Source organism: Podarcis liolepis, assembly GCF_965112155.1.
Source record: "Podarcis liolepis genome assembly, chromosome: 1".
Lineage (NCBI taxonomy): Eukaryota > Metazoa > Chordata > Lepidosauria > Squamata > Lacertidae > Podarcis > Podarcis liolepis.
Genome location: NC_139554.1, coordinates 50,081,341 through 50,102,563, shown reverse-complemented (window position 1 = coordinate 50,102,563; position 21,223 = coordinate 50,081,341). Strand labels below are relative to the sequence as shown.

Here is a 21,223-nt window from a genome sequence, read left to right as displayed (position 1 = left end):
ACATTGTACTGTTCAATCTCAGGACCAATTTATGGCCAAAATGACAAAGTGGCAAAATATGTTTTATTATTGTCTAAATAGTAACTATGTGGGAAACAACACAAATTCCATGGGGAGGGAGTTTGTCAGTTGTGGATCTGCCACCGAGATGGCTCTATGAGGGAGGTGCTTTTCAATTTGCTTTGGCCTCAAGCTATTTGGGGCTTAATTACATCAGTACAAACACCTGGAATTTGCCCTAGTAGCTCACAGGCAGTCAGTGCAGAGCTCTGATGATTGCTGTAAAATGATCCCATCTACTTCCCCTATTTAACAGCCTTGCTGTCACATTCTTCAGTTGCTGCTGCTTCTGGGCTGTCTTCAAGGGGTAACCCCAGGTTAGGTATGGAAGAATCTATCAGTTTTGGTTCTCTCAGTTGTTCATTTTACCAATCTTCTCTTCACTTCCCCACATTTCTGAAGAGATTTGCAACAAATTAAGAAAAAAGCCTTGTGAAAATGCTTCACGATTTTAGCCTGAATTTCTCCTCATAAACACATATTTGTATATACTTTTGATTGATGCCCACATTTCTGCAAGCAAATTCTCCTAATATGATGCATTTTGTATGTTATTTTCACCAATATAGTCATTTCTATGCAATTTCATATACCGTATTTTTTGCACCATAACACTCACTTTTTTCCTCCTAGAAAGTAAGGGGAAATGTCTGTGCGTGTTATGGAGCGAATGCCTATGGGTGGCGGGGGGGGGGGGACCTGCTGCAGTTGTGAGCAGAGGGTCCATGGTTCCCCTTCCTTCCCTCCTCCGTGGCTCGCTTTGAAACAGCAAAGTGGGAGAAGAGCCGCTGAGTGGGGAGGAGAGAGGGACAGAGAGCCTGCCTGCTTTAAAGGAGCAAAGCGGGAGAGGAGAGGAGCTGCTTACACGAGTGTAAGCGGCTCCTGTCCGATTGGCTCCTTTAAAGCAAGCATGCTCTCTGTCCCTCTCTCCTCCCCACTCAGCTCGCTAAATAGCATTATTAGCAGCATCCTTCTCCACACACCCCATGCGTGCTCCTTGTCCCTTGGGTGCTTTTCCTTCCCTCCCCACTTAAAACGTGGTTACAAAGCACGGATCCACATGGATCCTCAGGATTTTTGCACTGGGTCACCCCAAATTCACCATCAGATCACATAGCATGTCCATGGCTACATCTTGCACCCAAAAAATCACGCACCCACTGTTGCCTGGGGTCGCAGTGGTGCAAAAACGTGGTTACAAAGCATGGATCCACATGGATCCTCAAGGATTTTTGCATTGGGCTACTCCAAACTCACTGTCAGATCACATGTCTGTGGCCACAGCATGAACCACAAAAATCATACATCCACTATTTCGTTTAGAATATTCTTCTTGTTTTCCTCCTCTAAAAACTACGTGTGTGTTATGGTCTGGTGCGTGTTATAGAGCGAAAAATACGGTGTGCATTTTTGTAAATGTTGGTTGGAGAACTGCATCACAAAATTCAGATAAGCGCAAATTTTGAGGGAAGACCGTTTCCCATATTGTTTTGAAAAGTGCAGATTTGATATTTTCAGCTTTAAATGTGAATTGAATCAAATTGCTCCCTTATCCCTCCCCTACATTTGTGAGGTTATTTGTACATGAATTATTGATTTCAGGCTATCCTGGTCAAACAGCGTCTTTAGATGGTTAACCAGTCATAGTTGATCCCTGAGGCCACTTGTGTCTCCAATGGCAGGTTTGAATCAAGAACACCCATGCTATGTGCTTGTTCCTTCATAGGGAGTCTCCCTAATTCCTGGACTTGGACCACCCACCTATAGCACTTCCATCGTACATTTTACATTAATCACCTTCAGATTAATGGCTCTCACTGAGTCCGTCTCTGCCCCTAGGCACCAGTCCTGCACAGCCTCTCCTGATTCAGATGGAATAGAGATTGAGTGAGCTGAGTGTCTTAAGCACATTGATGGCACTGAGCCCTAAATTCCAGGACGAGTTGTTCCAGTGGTTTCATATAGACATTAAACAGCAAGGGGGTGGGTGGAGATGGAACTTTTCTGGATTCCACAGGACATAGTGCCATGGAATTGAGCAGAAGCCCCACACTCATTTCATGACATCCTGAAAAGTTAAGCCCTTCATAGCTTTGGAATCAGCTTTGGGCGTTGAGATCTTCTGGTGGGACCTGTTCCATGAGCTTTCTCCAACTGGGGTGAGTGAGGTTGACAGAAACTAGCAACAAGACATGTTTGGTGATGGGCCCTAGTTATGTAGTGCTCTTTTCTACAAGGTTGGTGTTGCTAGCTCCTTTTTGAAATTAGTTCAGATAGGGCACAAACCCTATTCAGGTGGTGTCCTCATGCAATAGAGGAATCACTGTAGCTGGGATGTGCTAGTTAACTTTGCACAGCCCCACTGTTTTCCTTGTATGGCAAACAACTGCAGTGTGCAGCCTACTGTATTTGTCCTAGATCTCCATGCACTTAAAGTTCCCTGCTTGCAGATATTTGCCCTCCAAAACACCAACAATGGAGGGGCAGGAGATGAGAATGCAGTGGAAGGGAGAGAGCTAGCTCAGGTCTTCCCTCATTTGTTTCCAATCACGTCAGGGGAGCAACATTGTCATAGGGCTACTAATTCTCCTGTTCAATAGTACTGCTGTCTCAAAAATAGTGGTTCACCTGTGTTTTGTGTGGGGTCCCGCTCCCTTTGAACAATCAGGTAGTGCACCAATTGTACCTGTTCCTGGAGAAGGCAGATAATAGCCGAAGTTGTGTATGCACTGGTTACATCAAGTTTGAACTATTATAATGTGCCTTAAGTGGATTGCCTGGGGAAAATGTACAGAAGCTACAACTAGTGCAAAAACCAGCAAACAAAATTTAGGCATGACTCAGATTTTGGGGGAGAGTGAGAGCTCATCCACACTTGCCTTTGGCTCCGCACTTTCTAATCACAGGTGTGTGCTTTAAAGCTCCATGTCTGAACACTTTTTTCCCCTCCAGAGCTTTCCCCAGGAAAACCCACTCTTTAATACTGAATTTGAACAAACGGCAATTCCGATTTGCCGTTTGCTCCAATTCAACGATAAAGAGTGGGAAAAGGCTGGGATAAAAAAAAAGAGTGCTTGACACAGTGCCTTGAAGTGCAAAGCTCTGCCTAGAAATATGGCACAAAGGAAGTCTGGATGAGCTCTTACTCTATCAATTTAACTGGCTTCTGGTCTGTTTCAGATCCCAGTTTAAAGAGCTGGTTACCTAAAGCCTTGGGCCAATAAACTTGAATGTGCTACTCTGGTTACCAGTTGTCATTTTTTCCACAATAGCACCCAGGCTGGAGTGATCTGGGTGGCTGCCTCTCTAGTGACATTTAGACATCAGCTAAAATAATTTTTGTTCCAGCAGGTCTGTGGTCTCACATGCTCTTGATCCTACCTAACCATTGTGTTAGTTCCCAGTCTTTTTTAAAGCTGAATTTTATCTGCTGTGTCGATTTGATGTTTTAAGTGATTTGAATGTTAACTGCCTTGCACATTTTAAGAATGAGATAGTGGAATGTAAATGATGGAATGTCAAGATTTTGAATTAAATACATTCATTTCATTGAATAAATTAAATGGAGAAGTAGAGGAACAGGATAAACAAGTAAAGTGTTTATTCTGCCTCCTCCTCCCCTTGTCTCATTTCAAAAATATCTTCATGAGTTGTAGCAGAAGTAAGGAACTATTCCATTTCTCATAGAGGGAGAGAGAGCCTGCTGTTGAGGGCAAAACTACACATGATGCTAAATGTGGTAACATGCAGATTTTTGAAATTGAAATGGTATCAGTTGATGGGGGGCTGCTAATTTTGGGGATCAAACCTCCTTCCTCCTCAGACCTGTCATTTGCTGGGACCCACATGCCCCAGCAAAGCTCACTGGGACTCATGCCCTGGTTCCACCCCTGTACCTGCCATCCTTTGCCTACCTGGTAGTGGTGCTTCTATGGCCACAGCCTTCACCTGGAGCTCTTGCAAAGTGGTGGCGCCCGCCCTGAGGAATGCCCTTCCATCAGATGTCAAGGAAATAAACAACTATCTGACTTTTAGAAGACATCTAAAGGCATCCCTGTTTAGGGATGTTTTTAATGTTTGATGTTTTATCGTGTTTTTAATTTCTGTTGGGAGCTGCCCAGAGTGGCTGGGGAAGCCCAGCTAGATGGGTGGGGTATAAATGTTGTTGTTGTTGTTGTTATTTTCACAAGGGAAGGGGAGGGGAGGCTGGCAGGCTGTTCCATCCCTTCCCTTTGGGTGTTTGTGGTGCCATACATAAGAGGAAGGAGGAGGCTACTAGCAACCTCCCCTGCCCTTCACGTGAAAGCTTACTTTATAGCCAAAAGTACATAGTGATCTGGACGCCAAGTAGCTGCCCAACTTGTGGCCTGTTACAGGGCTGCTTCCACTATGAATATGCCCATGGAAAAGCGCAAGGAGGATGACAATGCCATTGCAGTAGCAATGCCATTGGAAGACCCAAGTGATGACAGGCACTGGGAAGGGCCCAGTTAGTGCTGAAGGGGCCATGAAGGGCAGCCCATCAGGCCTATCTTTTCTGCTGTGGTCCTGATGAAATCCCACTTCTGAAACTGGAAGTTCTTGGGGTGGGGGAATTTCCCATTAGTGCCCACCAGCTGATGCTACCTTCATGTTTAAAAACCTTTATGCTGCATTTAAGGTCATGTCTAGTTTATCCCAGAGTGCAGAAAGCTGTTCAGATGTAAACTGCACAGTAAATTTCTGAATGAGATAAGGGGATGATTAGATCACTTGATTTATTTTATTTTTGTTATAGGTAGCCTATACAAGAACCACAGCACAAGCTTTAGTCTGTCCAATTTAGCCCTTCCAACCAAAGCTGGGAGAGACAAAAACACTCCATTTCCTAGCCTGAAAGGTAATCACTTTTCCTTGCCTTTTACTGCTCTCAGAATCTCTTTGATTGCCAAGCAGTCACAGAATTACACCCAACCCTTAAAAAAAATCATTTTGGGAAACCAGGCAGTCTAGAATTAGGAATTCATTTTGAGTGATACTTCAGATTTCTTAAGCAGAATTCTTTAAGGGACTATTAATTACACTTTTTTGTATGGAAGGGAGTATTATTTTTGGTCTGTCTTTATTTTAATGCACCGGCTGTATGAGATGCAATTTGGTGGAAAGAGATTTTGCATAAAGTGAATGCAAAGTCTTAATCCTCTGGACTGATTTAATTTCACAGACCCCACATGGAGGCAGCTTAAAAGCCCTTTCCCTGGCAATAGTCTATGTGGCAAGCATATCCTTAGTGTGTGTGTGTGTATTGCCTCAGATGTATACAGCTGCAGATCACTGCTGTTGGCTCTCCTGGCACATGGACACTGTCAGCCCAGATAGAGGGAGACCAACCTTTTCAACTTTTCACCAGTTACGTGAAACACTTTCATGGGAAAGCCTATCACATTTTAATTGTCCTTTATCTAAAGGGCTAAAATTTACCTTAAGAGGAAAATTATTGAAAGCCATTCATTTGGAGCAATAGGACTTAGCCTAAGGTAGACTTCTTAAATCTTGAAAAATATGGAGTAGAATCTGTAGAAATTACTCCATGTTATCTGTACTACAGTTGGTTTTTGTCATTGCTGTTGTTAAAGGAAAGATAATCTAATTTACCATTGTTTGATTTTGCATTGAATTTTTTTGGTTGCTCAGCTGGAAGAATGCTTTATTTTTAATAAGTTGATTTTATTTATTTCTTCCCCCTCTCCATTTTCATCGGTAAAGATTACTTTAATCTGGAAGTGGGAAGGGATGTGGATGAAGGTTGGTATGATGTTTGCTGACCTTTGACCTTTTAGTAATAAAGGCCAAAAGTTAGTTTTGTGTTGCTGCAATGGACTTTGGATAAGAGTTAATATTTTCTTAGGGGTGTGTGTGTGTGTGTGTGTGTAGAAAAACCAGAAACAAATGTGAGTAGTTTGGTGAAGACTCTGCATGGTCTCTGGGGATATTTCCATTTAGTCATATTCCTATATTTGTTTGTGCAGAGATCTTCTGTTAGCTAAACCTATTATTGATAACACACATTGGAAGAAAACAGTGATGGGTTTTTCCGTGTCTTTCCATGCTTTGTGTCTCATCTTCTGCAGTTTATTGCCATTTCTTGATGACTCTTGTTCCATGTGGCATCTCCAATTTTCTATAGGATAAAATTGTCAGTAATTTAGTCAGTTTCATATATAAAGAAAAAATTATAACCTGACTGACCTGACAGGTATCATACTAGTTGGGTGGTGGGGATGGCATGATAGTAGATATTTAGGCGAGATGACCCTTGGGGGACCATTCCAACTCTACAATTTAATGATTTGTGTATGCCAGGTAAATATCAATTTTCTTAATGTTTGAATTCTTTGAGATACAAGATGGCTAGATATTTTTTCATTTCATTCATTGCCATTGTTTCATTACCCTTTTCAACTATTCATTAATGTTTAGTTTTATTTACCTTCATGTTCTGAAGGGAGATAAGCTTTATTTTTTGCAGTTCCTGTGAAATAAAAGATGACAATAATTCCTAAAATAGAAGCATTATTCCTGAATTGAATGGGGTTCAGAGTAACTTTTGAGCCTTCAAGTGACCTTAAATCAGGTTAGGACACATCTACAGTAGAAATGAGAGCTTGTGATTTTGTGTTTCGAAGCCATTAGGGTTGGGAAATTTGTTTCAAAATGTGCTTCTACAGAGATGATTGTTTTGAGTCTCTCTACCATACTGAATGAGCACAGCTAATGCTCACAAGGCATACAAGGGCAGTGCTAATCCCAGGACCAAATCAAGAACAAGCACCATTACAGGTGGGCCGATAGAACAGGGAATGTAGGAAACCTCCCCTGCTACACTAGTTAATACCTCTTCCTTAAGTTTTCCTTCCACGTTTAGTTTATTCCTATTTAGCCATGGGGGAAGCTGTTATCTGGACCACCCCAATGTAGATGTTCCTCAACATTAATCTAGGCCTGTTTCTGAAAGAGAGGGGATTAATCAATTAACTAATCAAATATAAAAATGGTGGTGATTTTGCAGTGCACTACTAATTGTTTATTTTGTGTCCCAGTATTTGGGCTAAATACTATAATGGAGATTATTACTGAAGCTGGGCCAGTAAGCAATGAAGGTGGGTTCCTTGCATTATGAACTGTGCATGACATACCAACTCCCAGCAAGCATTCTTGTGCCTGTCTTTTGGGCAATTTTTCCACTGGAAGCCAGTATCATGTGATTTCTACTAGTCACACTCCCGTAACACATTGCTTTTCCATATGTTGCCTAATCAGAAGATGGTTCTTGTGGCAGAAATGCATGCAGAGCAGCCAAACTCCTGCCTTTCACCTTCTGCTCCTGTTACCATCTTCTCTTTTGTCTCTGTCTCATTCCCATTACTGTTTTCTGCCGATGTATGATGCAATAATACAAAATATGCTGCTGCTTTTCCAAGTTTCTTTGTATGTCCATTTAATTAAGTGTTAGCTGACTTTTGTGTGTCTCATTGGTACTGTTCTTGGACTTGGGCATCCTTTTCAGTAACTGTTTTCTTGTTCTGCTTCCTCTCTTTTTCAGGAAATAGACGAGCACTTGTGGATCAAAAGTCTTCTGTTATAAAGCACAGCCCGACAGTGAAAAGAGAGACTCCTTCACCACAGGGACGAAGCAGTAATTCCAGGTAAAAGCATTTGCTTACAGTTGCTGTACAATGCAAAATGAGCTTTATGTGGCATGCCCTGGGCACGTCTGCTCTGAGTATAAGAAGATCTGGTGATACTTCTAAAAGGAAAAATTAAAGAAGGTGACCTACACTTTATCTTTGAATCACTGTAATGGATTACACAATTGATCAGCTCATGCAAGTTGTCTCCACTTAGTTTTGGCTGTTTCTGTCCCAGTAGATCTTGCACCACATCCAACCCTATTCCAGTGTATCTTGTGACTCTTGAAAGCTGCTTTTTAGGGAGGGTAGGAGGGACAATATGGTGAGGAGAGACTAGGAAACCCACTTTCACAAAACGTCTTCTGTTTGCACAAATAAGAAACAGCCAAATGCAGAAATAAAAGGAGGTATTAATGGTTAGGCATATTACTGAGAAAAGTATAGAGATTGTAATTCATAACAAATGGAACACATCAACAGTGTGATGCTAGGTTACAAGAGTCTAGTTTAGATGGGCAGCAGGAAACTTTGACCCAAAATGATAGTTACAGGCTGTTTCTGCTTTGCTGAGCCACAGATCTAGGCACAGCCCCATCTCTTCCTTTCTGCAGTGGCGCTCCACATGGCAGAAAGTGCTGGGGAAGTGTGATAGCCACAATTCTTACCCCAGCCTAGTTATTCCACCTGCTCCACTTGAGTCAGTGATAGAGATATATAGCAGGATTCGATGCAGGTTGCATCAAGGATACCTAGCATATTATGGTTAGAGTTGAAGTCAGCATGGCTAAATACAGGTAGATTTATGTTGTGTCAGTATCCTCCTATTGTAAAGTCTAATATACCTATGGAAGTGTCCTGGAGGGTTATGCCCCCTATCGCTTGTGTATCCATATAATATAGTGAGAACCAGCAGTTCTTGAAAGAGGTGGTGCACAATGTCCTAGACGGACAAGGAGTTGGTTGGTTTCACATGAAGAGAGTCCGCCGTCTCCTGGAGAGTGAGCAGCTCCGTGTCTTTGTATTAAGCAAGCTTAATCGCACCATCCAATCGGAGGAAGATGCACGGCAGGATGTTGTCCAGGATGTGGTCAGTTCTCTGTTCCTCTTTTCTTTTAAATGGTTTTATTTCGTCTTTGTGCTGCAGTGCTCACAGTAAAACCATAACTAATAAATCATAGATTACAAAACAACAATAAGTTAAAAACCCAGTACTTAGAATATCAGAGGCCCAGTTAGACGAATGGTGTCTAGAATAAACATACCTTCATCACCTCTCAAAAGGCAAGCATGCTACAATGGGGAAGGTGCATCCCCCTAGGCAAGCTGTTTCTAAATCTAGGTGTCGCAATAGAGAAACCTATTTCTCTCCTGCCCATACAAAGGATGGGAAGGGAACGTGGAGAGGGCCTTTGAAGTGCAGCAGAGTTCCTGGGTAAATTGGGAAGAAGTAATTCTGAAACAGTCTTGTTACCTTGCCATATAGGGCTTTAGAGCAAGGCAGAGAATTGAGCCAGGAAACCAATTGATAATCAGGGCAGTTGATGAAAGACCAGGGTGATATCATTCTCGTCTCCCTTAATGGGAGTGAGTATACTGCCTCATTGGGATCAGGAAATGCAGAAAAGAGGTAGAGCTTAGTGTCATCTGGATACTGATGATACCCAAGCCAAAAGCTCAGGGTGACTTCAACCAGACATGTTAAGTAGCATGGAGGGCAAGATGGGCCATTGAAGCACTCCATAAGCCAGAGGTCATGGGGCTGAGTAGTAGACCTTCTGAGACCCTTGAGAGGTGGGTTGCTGGTGAGGGAGACCAGAACCACTACAGAGCTGTGCCTCCCAACTCCATCCTTTCTCAGTGGCCCAGATGGGTGCCATGGCTGACAATACTAAAAGCTGCTGAGATATCTAGGAGAATCAACTGGGTCAGATGCCTCATGCCCATCTTTTGGTACAGATCATCTACCAAAGTGACCAAGGCCATTTTTGTTCCAAATACCAGGTCAGAAACCAGATTAGAAAGGATCCTAACAATCAGAAGGGTATCCAACCAAACAGTTCTAGTAGCACAAGCACTTTTGGCTGTGTAATGGAACTTCCTTTTCTCTCTTCTCCCCATGCACCTGTGTGACCCCTAGATCTGCTGTGGAGGGTTGAGGGAAACCAAGAAGACCTAGAACTGATTACACTGAAGTAACTTACTGAAAAAAGCCAAATTAAAAACTGATGAAAGCTACTGAGATCAGTGGGATTGAGTGAGATTGAGTAATGGTTTTTCTAGGGAGGCTTCACAACAGTTTGCTTAAGTGCTGTCAGAACCTCCACCTACTAGAAAGAGCATTTGCACAGAGTTAGTTAACAGAGGTAATTCTATAAAGATAAATTCTCTTTTAGGTACAGAAATAGATCTGTAGTAGAGCACATGTTTGTATGCAAAAGGTCCCAGGTTCAGTCTCTGGTATCTTGAGGTGTGGCGTCTGAAACATTGGTGAGTTGCATAGAGAATACTAAGCTAGAGGAACTATTGGCCTGACTTGCTACAAAGCAGCTTCCTATGGTCCTAAGCTGAAGGAGGCGTAGTTAAGCTACAGAAAATTAATTAGAATGCAAGGGAATTATGGCTTGCTTTAGTGGAAGTTAATGAGCTGAACCAGGTTCCTAATAAATGACGCATCCTTACCCTTATGAATGTTTCCATTGTAGGAGATCAGCCGCAAGGTTTATAAAGGGATGTTGGATTTGCTGAAATGTACTGTGTCAAGCCTTGAGCAGTCATATGCAAATGCTGGACTTGGGGGAATGGCAAGTGTCTTTGGTCTGCTGGAAATAGCTCATACTCACTACTATAACAAAGGTAAGAGAATAAGATAAACTAATGAAATATATAAAATAAATGAATGTAAATCTGTGAAATGCCCTACTTGTTGTAGAGCTGAGCTAGTCTGACTTTCTGGCATAACCAATAATCACATTTATTTTATCACAGCTTTAGATTTCGAGTAATTACTGAACCATGTAAAAGAAATTTATTGGAATAAGTATTTTGAATTGCATCTGTAATTCTATAAGTACAAATAGTTTCATGGCGAAAATGATTAATGTATTTTCAGTCAACTCCAGTACAGAATGCCGCTACTTTGTTTTCATTGGCACACCCAAATGTTTGTCTGAATTAATTTCATTTCAGCAGTTCAGCCATGAGAAAAAGTGCAAATATTTAGCTGCTTAAGGAAAAGGCCCATGCCCCAATAGCACTTATTTATTAAGCACAGTGGGGATGATACAGTTGTATATAAGGGCAATGGTGTGTATATAAATAGCAGGTGTGGGGAACCATTGGCCCTCCAGATATTGCTGAACTACACCTCCCTTCAGTACATTACAGTTGAACTCTTGAACTCAGAGACATTGAATAGTAATTTGTAAGACTGCATATATATCTCCAAGATTGATTCGAGACTGTACATATATTCTTTGAGTCTGTATTATTTTGTGTTATATGATGCTTTGCATTGAGATATCTAGTGTATAATATACTTTCATTTTGCATACAAAGCTTGTGCTTGATGAGAACTACAGCTCCCATCATCACTGACCAGGCTTGCTGGGAGTTGTAATTCAGCAACATATGGAGGGCCAGCCATTCCCTGCTCCTGTTACCCAGCATCTTGCCTTACCAAGCTTATGATAGGGCGGGGGGGGGGGGAGAGGAAACATTATATACAGGGAGCTTCTGGCACCCATTCAAATTTTACTGGAGGCTGAGAAATTTAAAAGAGTACATCCTGTTGGTGGAGTGTGGGAGGTGAGAGGGTTGCAAAGAGCAGTATGTACTATTATCTAAATCTAGTATCCATGTTGTACCCCAGCACAATTGGTTTTTCTTTACATTTTGAAACTTGCCATGAGAACTAGAAAGATGGGGAGCTGGAATTATTAATAATTATTAGTAAGCTAAAGATAAAGGACCCCTGGACAGTTAAGTCCAGTCAAAGGCAACTATGGGGTGTGGTGCTCATTGTGCTTCAGGCCGTGGGAGTTGGTATTTGTCCACAGACAGCTTTCCGGGCCATGTGGCCAGCATCACTAAACCGCTTCTGGCACTGGCACAACGGAACACCGTGATGGAAACCAGAGCGCATGGAAACGCCGTTTACCTTCCCACAGCAGTGATACCTATTTATCTACTTGCACTGGTATGCTTTCAAACTGCTAGGTTGGCAGAAGCTGGGACAGAGCAAAGGGATTCCCTTATGAGATGTAGTTTGATATTGCCCAGTATTAAATTTGTTTAAATCCATAACATAGTACTACTCACTGGATCTTAGACTTTCCTGCAGAAAGTCTTCTGAAGCAAATTTTAGCCAGTCAATCTCATGTGAGAAATGTACTTTGAGATACTGGGTACAAAGACTTTAGACTCTGTGTTTTGAGCACTGCTTTTGAATATTGATTTTGAGATCTAAATGTGAGAGCTGTTTTTTCATTATCTGTAAACAAATGATTAACGCCATCTGAACAATCTTTTTCTTCTGTACTCTTCTCCCGTTTATTTCTTATTCCTTCTATTTTTACCATTGCTGGTATGTGTTTTCCTTTCCCCCCCTTTTTTGGCTGCTGATTTCTCTCTCCTCCTTTCTTTTAAAGAGCCAGAAAAAAGAAAACGAAGCCCAACAGAAGGAGCACTCACTCCGGTTGGCAAGGACCCTATGTTAGCCACGAGGGTTGAACCGAAACCCAAGGTGCAACTGCCAGTACCCCAGCTCATGCCAAGGGCCCCAAACCCTGCAGGGAAAGGGCCGAGGGAGTTTGACACAAGGAGTCTAAAGGAGGAAAATTTTGTAGCTTCTATTGGTGTGTATTTATGTGTATATGGAATGCAGGAAAGTGTGCACTGCATTAGAATCTGATTGCATCTTTCCCATTGAAACATTTGCCTTATCATTGCTGCAGTAATGTGCTTCACTCTCACTTGGACTGCAAAGACTATTCATATATGCTCTTCTCACAGCTTGGAGAAATATTGGCTAAGCATTTCTGGTGTTTCTATGCTTTTTGGAATTTTATGGCTAGGCTAGTGGAGATAGCCGTATGATGCTGGCATAGGGAACTTTAATCATTGTTCACATAGTCTTACAGGCAGAATAGTCTGGTCTGTAATGGAAACAGTTTCTTGGGAGTGTGTGCACCAGGGACTAGTTGCCACAAAAACAAATTACTATTGAGAGGAAAATGGCCCAGTACTATGCCATTGATTTCTGGGGATCTGCTCCCAAGTACAAGTGTGCAGGATTGCAGCTTTGGACTTCATGTTCATTCATCTTCAATTCTAGCCCTTGTGCTGTGGGTGTTTCTGTATAATGTATAATCTTATATTTTCCACCAAAGCAAAACCTACAAGAACAAATATAATACTTTTTGCTACGTTCACTCACCATCCAAAGGACAGAAGGAAATATAGTTTTGAGGGTTTCTAGCAGACAATGCCATGCATATGTAGAAAAAAAGAGCCTACCCAGTCTCAAGAGATTGTGCAAAGACAACTATATAATTGCAAACATATTTGTCAGATGGGTTTCTGAAGCATGACTCCCCTCCCATAGTTTGAGATGAATTTCCTTTAATGGATACAGTAACCTTCTGTACCAATGTGCATAGGGAGCAAGCAGAATTGTGATGGATGGGGAAAGAAGGGCAGCCATGGTGTGTATACCTTTAATAAATAATAGCACCAGGGAATCGAGGGAGCCTCCAGAAATCTCATTTTCAGTTTGAATGTGCTTATCGCTGTTTGTTTATTTGGTGTTGTTCCATCAAATAAAGCATGGGGAAATTGATTAGGTTTTCTGGATAAATTATAATTAGCTGTCTTTCTCCTACTGCAGACAAATCCTGAATTGCTCTGAAGTGTTCTGAGGCTGTTTTCTCTCCCATTTCTATCTGTGCTTTCCCATGCCCTGTTTCCATAGCAGAAGAAACTTTCTGCACTTATCTTTCTCTGCTCTTGTAAGAGCTGAGTTTGCTTCTTACTTTGTATCATCCCCAGCTTCTTCCTTCCTATTTGGGGAGGGGAAATGAAGTGCACTACTAGTACTTGATGATGATGATGATGACAATAATAATAATAATAATAATAATAATAATAATAATAATAATTAATAATAATTTATTTATACCCCGCCCATCCGGCTGGGCTTCCCCAGCCACTCTGGGTGGCTTCCAACAAAATATTAAAATACAGTAATGCATTTCCAACTTGAATTTCCATTAAGCCTATTATGATTCTGCCACTGGCCCATTGGGCCAGCACCTGGAATTATCTGAAGTTTTCTGCCACAGGGATGAAAATTTAGGGTACCATTTGAACAGAATGGTGTGTATTTCTTTTTTAGATCCCCTCCCCATTTTTTGCTATTCTTTTTGCCCTGATGAAAATGATTTGGAGTCTGATATAGTTAACATACGTAAAGCTAGAAGAAGCCTAGTGGTTATTACAGGCATATTCAGACCCAAACTAATTGTTTTTTTACATAGGTTTTTTTTAGTGTTTATAGAAATAGTTTTTCTTATCGCTTATTGCACTTTGAATTGAAATATATTTGGTGGTTTGGGGCGCATTGATACATAAAATACATACTGTATTCTTTGTGTAACCCACTGATAAGAAACTTTAAATGTTGGACATAAAGAACCTGACACTGTCTCTTTTTAATCTGTCATTTCTGTGAAGGCAAATGAGATCAGGTAGGTGAGTCTCAGCCAGTTAATTATATATAGGTATTATTTTTGAAATCTTGTGAATGAAAGTGATGGAAGTCTCTACCCTGATCTGACTGAAGATGTGATTAATTTATTCACATGCCAGTTATCATTAATTTCTGCTTTGGTAGTGCAGGATTGGGTGGCTTATTTTTTATTTTTATTTTCCATTTCCGCCTCTGATCAGCATCTGACATTTTTTCTGTCTTTCTCTCCTGCTTACATTGCATCTTGAGTAGAATTGTGGAACAAGCACAACGAAGTGTCAAAGCAAAAAGCTTTGGAAAAACTGAGTAAGAATATGATAAAAGGACAGAAACTTGACACTCCTCCAAGCCTCCCCATAACTGCCAACTCTCTAAGCCTTTGATTGAACACCCATGCCACATGAGCCATAGGGCAGACAAAGGAGGTCACTATTTCTTAAAGAAATCTAGTGTTGGGGTTCACTGAATAGCCCTTTTTGTATCAGGAGAGGAGAGGGGGAAAATACAGTCTCTTCCAGCCAAGTTTCAAATCCTTCCTTACCACTGAATTATAAATTAAATTTTGGACGGTCTTTCCCCCATGAAATTGTAATCCCTCTTTGGTGGTAAACCAACGTTTTCTGCAATATATGCATCATGGAGTGTTCTGTGTAAAGAAATGTTCGTCCTGAATTCTTAACCAATAGCAGATATAAAGTGTAAAGTTCAAGTCCAATGTGAAAGGTCCACAATTATTGTTTGATGATTAATTATTTTGTATGAGGTTGGGAGTAACCTTGGGGAATAATATGAAGAATGGTGGTTGACTGGAAATGGAATGTGAAGTTCTCCATCCACAGAGATGATGTATTGTTTTCTAGGTTGTTGTTCTTTGATTCCCACCCTTGGGACGAAAGAGTGGAATGTCCAGCTAAGCCCCACTTCAACATTCTGCTTTTGTTGTTGTTGTCAAATGCATAAAACAGATAGTGCTTAATAATGCACATAGTTAGAATAACAGAGTCATAGAATTGTAGACTTGGAAGTGACCCCAAGGATCATCTGTTCCCACCCCTGCAGTGAAGGAATCTCAGCTAAAGCATGCATGAGAGATGGCCATCCAGCCACTGGTTAAAAACCTCCAACAAGAGAGACCGTTCCATTGTTGAACATCTCTTACTGCTGGAAAGTTCTTCCTGATGTTTAGTTGGCATCTTCTTTCTTCTAACTTGAACCCATTGGTTCAGGTTCTACTCCCCAGAGCAGGCATAAACAAGCTTGCTCCAGCTTCTGTGTGACAGTCCTTTAAATATTTGAAGATGGCTATTGTATCCTCTCAGTCTTCTCTTTTCAAGGCTAAACATACCCAACTCCCTCAACAGTTCCTCATAAGCTTTGATTTCCAGACCCTTGATCATCTTGGCCCCTCTCCTCTGCACACATTTCAGCTTGTCAATATCCTTCTCAAATTTTCTTACATTCTTAAATTGCAACTTCTTAAATTTACAGACTGTATCTTCAATATACGGTGTGTGATTTTAAAAAATATATTGATATACATGTCTGATTCCTTTTCAGTAGCACCTGAATAAAGTAGAAAGTGATAGTAGATTGCTCCCTGCAGTTTTGGGTGAAAATAGGCTGTTGGGGAAGGGTTGAAACTCTCCCACCAGCCTTCCCATGTTCCTTCTCCTCCACTTTAAAGTGCCTACAGGCTCTTTGTAAAGAAGGAGAGGCAGTTGAATTTCTGCAGTGTAACATATAGTTTATCCTATAGTATGCCGCTTATTGAATATTTGAAAAAAATATTGCTGACTTAACTACAGAAGCAACATTGTATAGTATTTCTATCTGTTTCTACTATACAGTGGTACCTCAGGTTAAGAACTTATGTACACAGTCATACCTTGGGTTACAGACGCTTCAGGTTGCTCGTTTTCGGGTTGCGCACCGCACCGAACCCGGAAGTACCGGAACGGGTTACTTCTGGATTTCGGCGCATGCGCAGACGCACCAAATCACGATCCGCGCGTGCGCAGACGCGGCGTTGCGGGTTGCGAACGTGCCTCCCACATGGATCATGTTCGCAACCCCAATGTCCACTATAGTAGCTTATTTTATAGCATCTATAGAAATCTTATTCTATAATGCTTTAGAGAACACACTGAGAATACGCAAAAAAGAGTATCACTACTTAAATACTGTGAATATAAAGTTCGTTAGATTGTATAGAGAAGATATTAATTCACATTATAGAAGTATGTAACCAAGACGCCTGTTTGCTTCATAAAGTAAGCTGGCCAGATTTAGTCATTGCTGGTCCTAGGTTCTTTTAAAGAATATTCCTTTTAAAAGACAGGCTAGTAGGGAAACTTTCAAGGATGCTTTTATTAGGCTGTATCCCATCTTATAAGTAATAGACAATTATTCTAATAGACTGGGGATCTCTGAAGTCTGCACACGTTTTTCGAGAACTTCCGTATTTAGGTGGAAAAGTTATTTCCATACTTAACTGAAGAAGTAGAAGAGACTTGGAGAAGCCTTTGCCTCATTCTGACAGCAGAATGTTTTAAAACTAGACTCTGTAAGAGTGACCCTTGCTCAGCAAAAATAATGTATTAATTGGGCCAGTGATTGCTGAGAAGTCAAATAATTTAATCGTGTTATTTGAATGCTGTGTGGTGTAATCCAATGCATATCAGCTCAGGCATTAGTCTCACAGGAGTTACTTCCAGACAAATGTGTATAGAATTGAACTTTAACTCCCCTTGATTTCTGTGAAATTTAAGTGTTCCCTGTTCTCTGGAATATGGTCCTTATGCCCTTTTAGTCACTTAATCTTTGAAATGTAGTCATTCAAGTCAAATATAACTTTGTGTAGGGTTTTTTATTTAAAGAAATAGCTATTTTCCATCTTTATGGACTTTTGACTTAGACTGACCAAGTATTAAAGGTTTGTTTCCCCCCCTCCTCACTTAACTAACTCTCTCTGTTGTGTGCTCAATTAACTGAAATACAAAGGAACTTCTGAGTATGATTGACAAAGGTATATTTTTGGCTAATCCCTACAGATAAGTCATCTTGAAGGAATTGCCTTCTCTGTATGTATAACTTTGTTTCCAGCAGTGCCCTGAACCGTGAATATTCATTCACAGTCCTTAACTGTGAATAACAGTCAGTCATAATCTTTAGTATGATTAAAAATCCACAGTTAAATTCTGTGCTTATTAAATTGATTGGAATAATACGTAAATTAACCAGTTAGTGTTTTCGTAAAGGTAAAGGTAAAGGTACCCCTGCCTGTACGGGCCAGTCGTGTCTGACTCTAGGGTTGTGCGCCCATCTCACTTAAGAGGCCGGGGGCCAGCACTGTCCGGAGACACTTCCGGGTCACGTGGCCAGCGTGACGAAGCTGCTCTGGCGAGCCAGCACCAGCGCAGCACACAGGAACGCCGTTTACCTTCCCGCTATAAAGCGGTACCTATTTATCTACTTGCACTTAGGGGTGCTTTCAAACTGCTAGGTGGGCAGGAGCTGGGACTGAAAGACGGGGTCCCCGCCGCGGGGATTCGAACCGCCGACCATGCGATGGGCAAGCTCTAGGCGCTGAGGTTTTACCCACAGCGCCACCCGCGTCCCAGTGTTTTCATAACACCTTTTTAAATCATGCTTTTGACTGATTAAAGGTATTTATTTAAAAAAGAATCTGTTGCTAATGTACCTAAGTTGTGAACAGAATCTGAAAACAAGTCCAATGAATTTCATGATTCCACTTTCTATTTACTTCTAGCATCATAGTTAGAGGCATCTAAGTACTAACATAGTCTAGAAATGTATGTTAAAGTCAGGTTTATAAACCAATGCCAGTTGATTTTTTTGAATGTTCTATATATGATACTCTCTCTTTAAATATACTCCATGGCTAGTACATACAACCTTTGGGATAAGCTGCCCATCTTTTTGACAATTCTACCTTCATGAATAATATGGTCATCTCAAAAATGCACACCAATAGTCTTTTTTTCACGCACACCATATATATAATTTTTCTTTCTTTCTTGCACATTGTTTCACTTTTTCTGATGTTGGCAGTATCTAGTGATAGACATCATACATCCCACTTGCACTCCTAACTCTTAGTTCATCATATTTAGTGGTATGTAAGGTATTGCTGTATTGTGTACATAGAGTTGCCACACACCATTATTTGTACACATCCTAGATCTGCAATAAAATAAAATAAAATCCTCCAGCTGCTGGTCATGTGTCCCTGTTAAGGAACGGTTGGCAGATATGGCTATGGCAGAAGGGTTGTATTCAGTCTCTTCTCCCTTCGAGCTCTTAATGGTGACCTGTGTAGTCTGCAGTGTATTCTTCTCCTGCCTCCTTACTTCCATTGCACACAGCTTCCAAACCCTTCTCAATTCTGTCTCTCCTCTCATCCATTTTCTTTCTGTCTTTCATCTCATCACGGGAGGGTAAAAAAACATTAAGCTGCATGATCATGGCATAAATCCCTTCACCATTTGTTTTCTAGATGGATAGGGTGGGATGATGAATGCATGTCTTCGTAGCAGCTGAAACTCACTGCTTCACCTTTGTTGTTACAAACTCTGGAGAGCCATGTAATACATCCCTACAGTGACTGTATAATATTGCTATTTTGCCCCAAAATGTCCCATTTGAAGCTCTCATTTCTGGTATGCAGATTATTATTGCTGACTGTTTGGATGGTCACACCATGAGTCACTTGGTGAACATGAGAAAAATAATAACTTCGGCTGTAGATGGTAGCATATTAGATTAAGTACCAAGTGTCCAACAATAAGATCTGCCCCTCTCCAAAAAGCAAACAGCAACAAAAGCAATCTTGTATCTGTGACATAAGGAAGTGGCTTTCCAGAGTCATGTGTCGACCATTTGGCATGCCTTGTATTAACTGGAATCTGTCTGGTGCCTGCTTTGTCTCTTTTCCCCTTTTCCTTTCTCCAATGGGTGACTGTTTAAGGCAGTTGGTCTGCTTCTCAGGTGCATTTATGTATTGGACAGAATGGTGGCTGCAACCAGCCAGGCTATATTTCTGGTGGATGCTATTTCAAGAGTACAGGAGAAGATCCTCTGGTTCCCCCTCTTGGTACTTCTCATGCACCAAAGCGATCATTTGCCTTCTGGTTCTTTCATTTTCTTGTTCACAGTAATGAAATATCACTTTCCCTCTCTTTAGGGTCAGAAGGTAAAAAACACTCTCATGATCTCGGGGAGACAGATGAGAAGAAATCCCAGATCAGTGCAGATAGTGGGTTGAGCTTAACTTCCAGCTCTCATGTGAGTGTCTTGAACATTTTATTTATTATTTGAGAAATGCCTCAAGGAGATTGACATGGGGGTAGAAGGTAGTGAGAATTCCTTGTGTCTTTGTCCATAGATTCTGGTTTTCAGGGGGGGGCATGTACTCACTTTGGGGAAGCATTGATAATTATGTGAAAGCAACACATGTTCCAGTGTTGTTGATTCTGGGAATCTAGAAACATGAGGCATGAGATTTGCAGTTCCTTAGTAGTCTGGGCCCAAATAAAATGTGTGGTCCAAGTCTCCAAGCAGAAATAGTAATGACTAATGTGCATTATTTTTCTTCTTCTTTGTTCATGATTTCAGAAGAGTGATTTGGATTCTGTGGCAAGTGTGGGACCTGCTGTTATGATCCGAAGCACCAGCCAAGACTCTGAAGTTAGCACAGTGGTAGGGCATGGCTGAAGTGGAATGTTTGTGCTTTGTTTTAGTGCTGTTTTTCAGGCTTGATCATATGCACGCACTTTCTTACTCAACACCTGTGTAAATTGCAAGCACCGAGTGCAACTCTAGGGCATACACTCTCCATCCTTCTCCAGTTTTACATTTAATCATGTCCCCCAATTGTACATAAAATGCTCTGGTAGGTATGGGGATCCTATCCACTGCTACTGTTTTGTAATCTTACATATTTTATTTGTGTTTATATTGTTAAATTGTGACATTTGTTTTCGGAAAATAGTTGTTGTAAATTAATGATTGTGGCAATGTCTACAGTTATCTTAAATTGTCCTGTTGGGCCAAAGAATAGACATTTATTAGTGTTCTTTTTCTTTAAAAAAAAGTGAATCTGACTTCCTCCTAATGTTAATTTAAAAGTTGAGGCCCAGCCTTTTATTTTTAATGACTGAAGCTCTAAAAAAGAAAAAAAAGTATTAAAACATTAAACACAGTGCCCTGCAAATAGTCATTTTGCATTCTAAAGTATACTGTGCTGGGTCCCAATGTAACGTGAGTTAGCAGAAACCTGCCCCTTTACGTTTGGTTGGGATGCAGGAATTATTGAGATTTAGCTTTCTCTGGAGTGGCGCTCTGAATAAATCTTTGTCTCCACATTAACTACTCATATTGAATAAAGGACTGACCATTTAAACAGTTTGTTTTCCTCTTCAGGTGAGCAACAGCTCTGGGGAGACATTAGGAGCAGATAGTGATTTGAGCAGCAATGCTGGTGATGGCCTTGGTGGAGAAAGCGGTGGAAATCTGACAGGATCACGAGGCACCGTGTCAGACAGTGAGATTGAGACAAATTCAGCAACTAGCACTATCTTTGTAAGAACATGCTTTGGTTTTGCTTAGGAATGATTGTAGTGATGGTGGGTAGTGTAAAAGACCTATTACTTTATGGAAAGCGATCACATTAGAAACGGTCCATCCTTAGTGAAGAAGTACCAGCAATTCTGAGCCGGCATATATATTC

The 21,223-nt window shown here is 41.1% G+C and overlaps 1 protein-coding gene across 49 annotated transcripts in view; it reads left to right on the top strand.

The window, feature by feature from the left end:
* The window catches only part of MADD (MAP kinase activating death domain), an 83,312-nt gene that overhangs the window by 38,296 nt on the left and 23,793 nt on the right, over window positions 1-21,223 (top strand). For 6 of the 49 annotated variants that reach the window (XM_083459580.1, XM_083459563.1, XM_083459599.1 and 3 more), the window contains 9 exons: window positions 4,838-4,939; window positions 7,643-7,745; window positions 8,631-8,817; window positions 10,433-10,583; window positions 12,377-12,583; window positions 14,728-14,781; window positions 19,679-19,779; window positions 20,110-20,193; window positions 20,917-21,075. In XM_083459580.1, the coding sequence (XP_083315706.1) occupies window positions 4,838-4,939; window positions 7,643-7,745; window positions 8,631-8,817; window positions 10,433-10,583; window positions 12,377-12,583; window positions 14,728-14,781; window positions 19,679-19,779; window positions 20,110-20,193; window positions 20,917-21,075 (1,148 nt within the window). Of the gene's footprint in view, window positions 1-4,837; window positions 4,940-5,805; window positions 5,845-7,139; window positions 7,200-7,642; window positions 7,746-8,630; window positions 8,818-10,432; window positions 10,584-12,376; window positions 12,584-14,727; window positions 14,782-19,678; window positions 19,780-20,109; window positions 20,194-20,916; window positions 21,076-21,223 lie in introns of all 49 variants that reach the window. The other 43 variants (XM_083459604.1, XM_083459569.1, XM_083459602.1 and 40 more) reach the window with 15 other exon arrangements.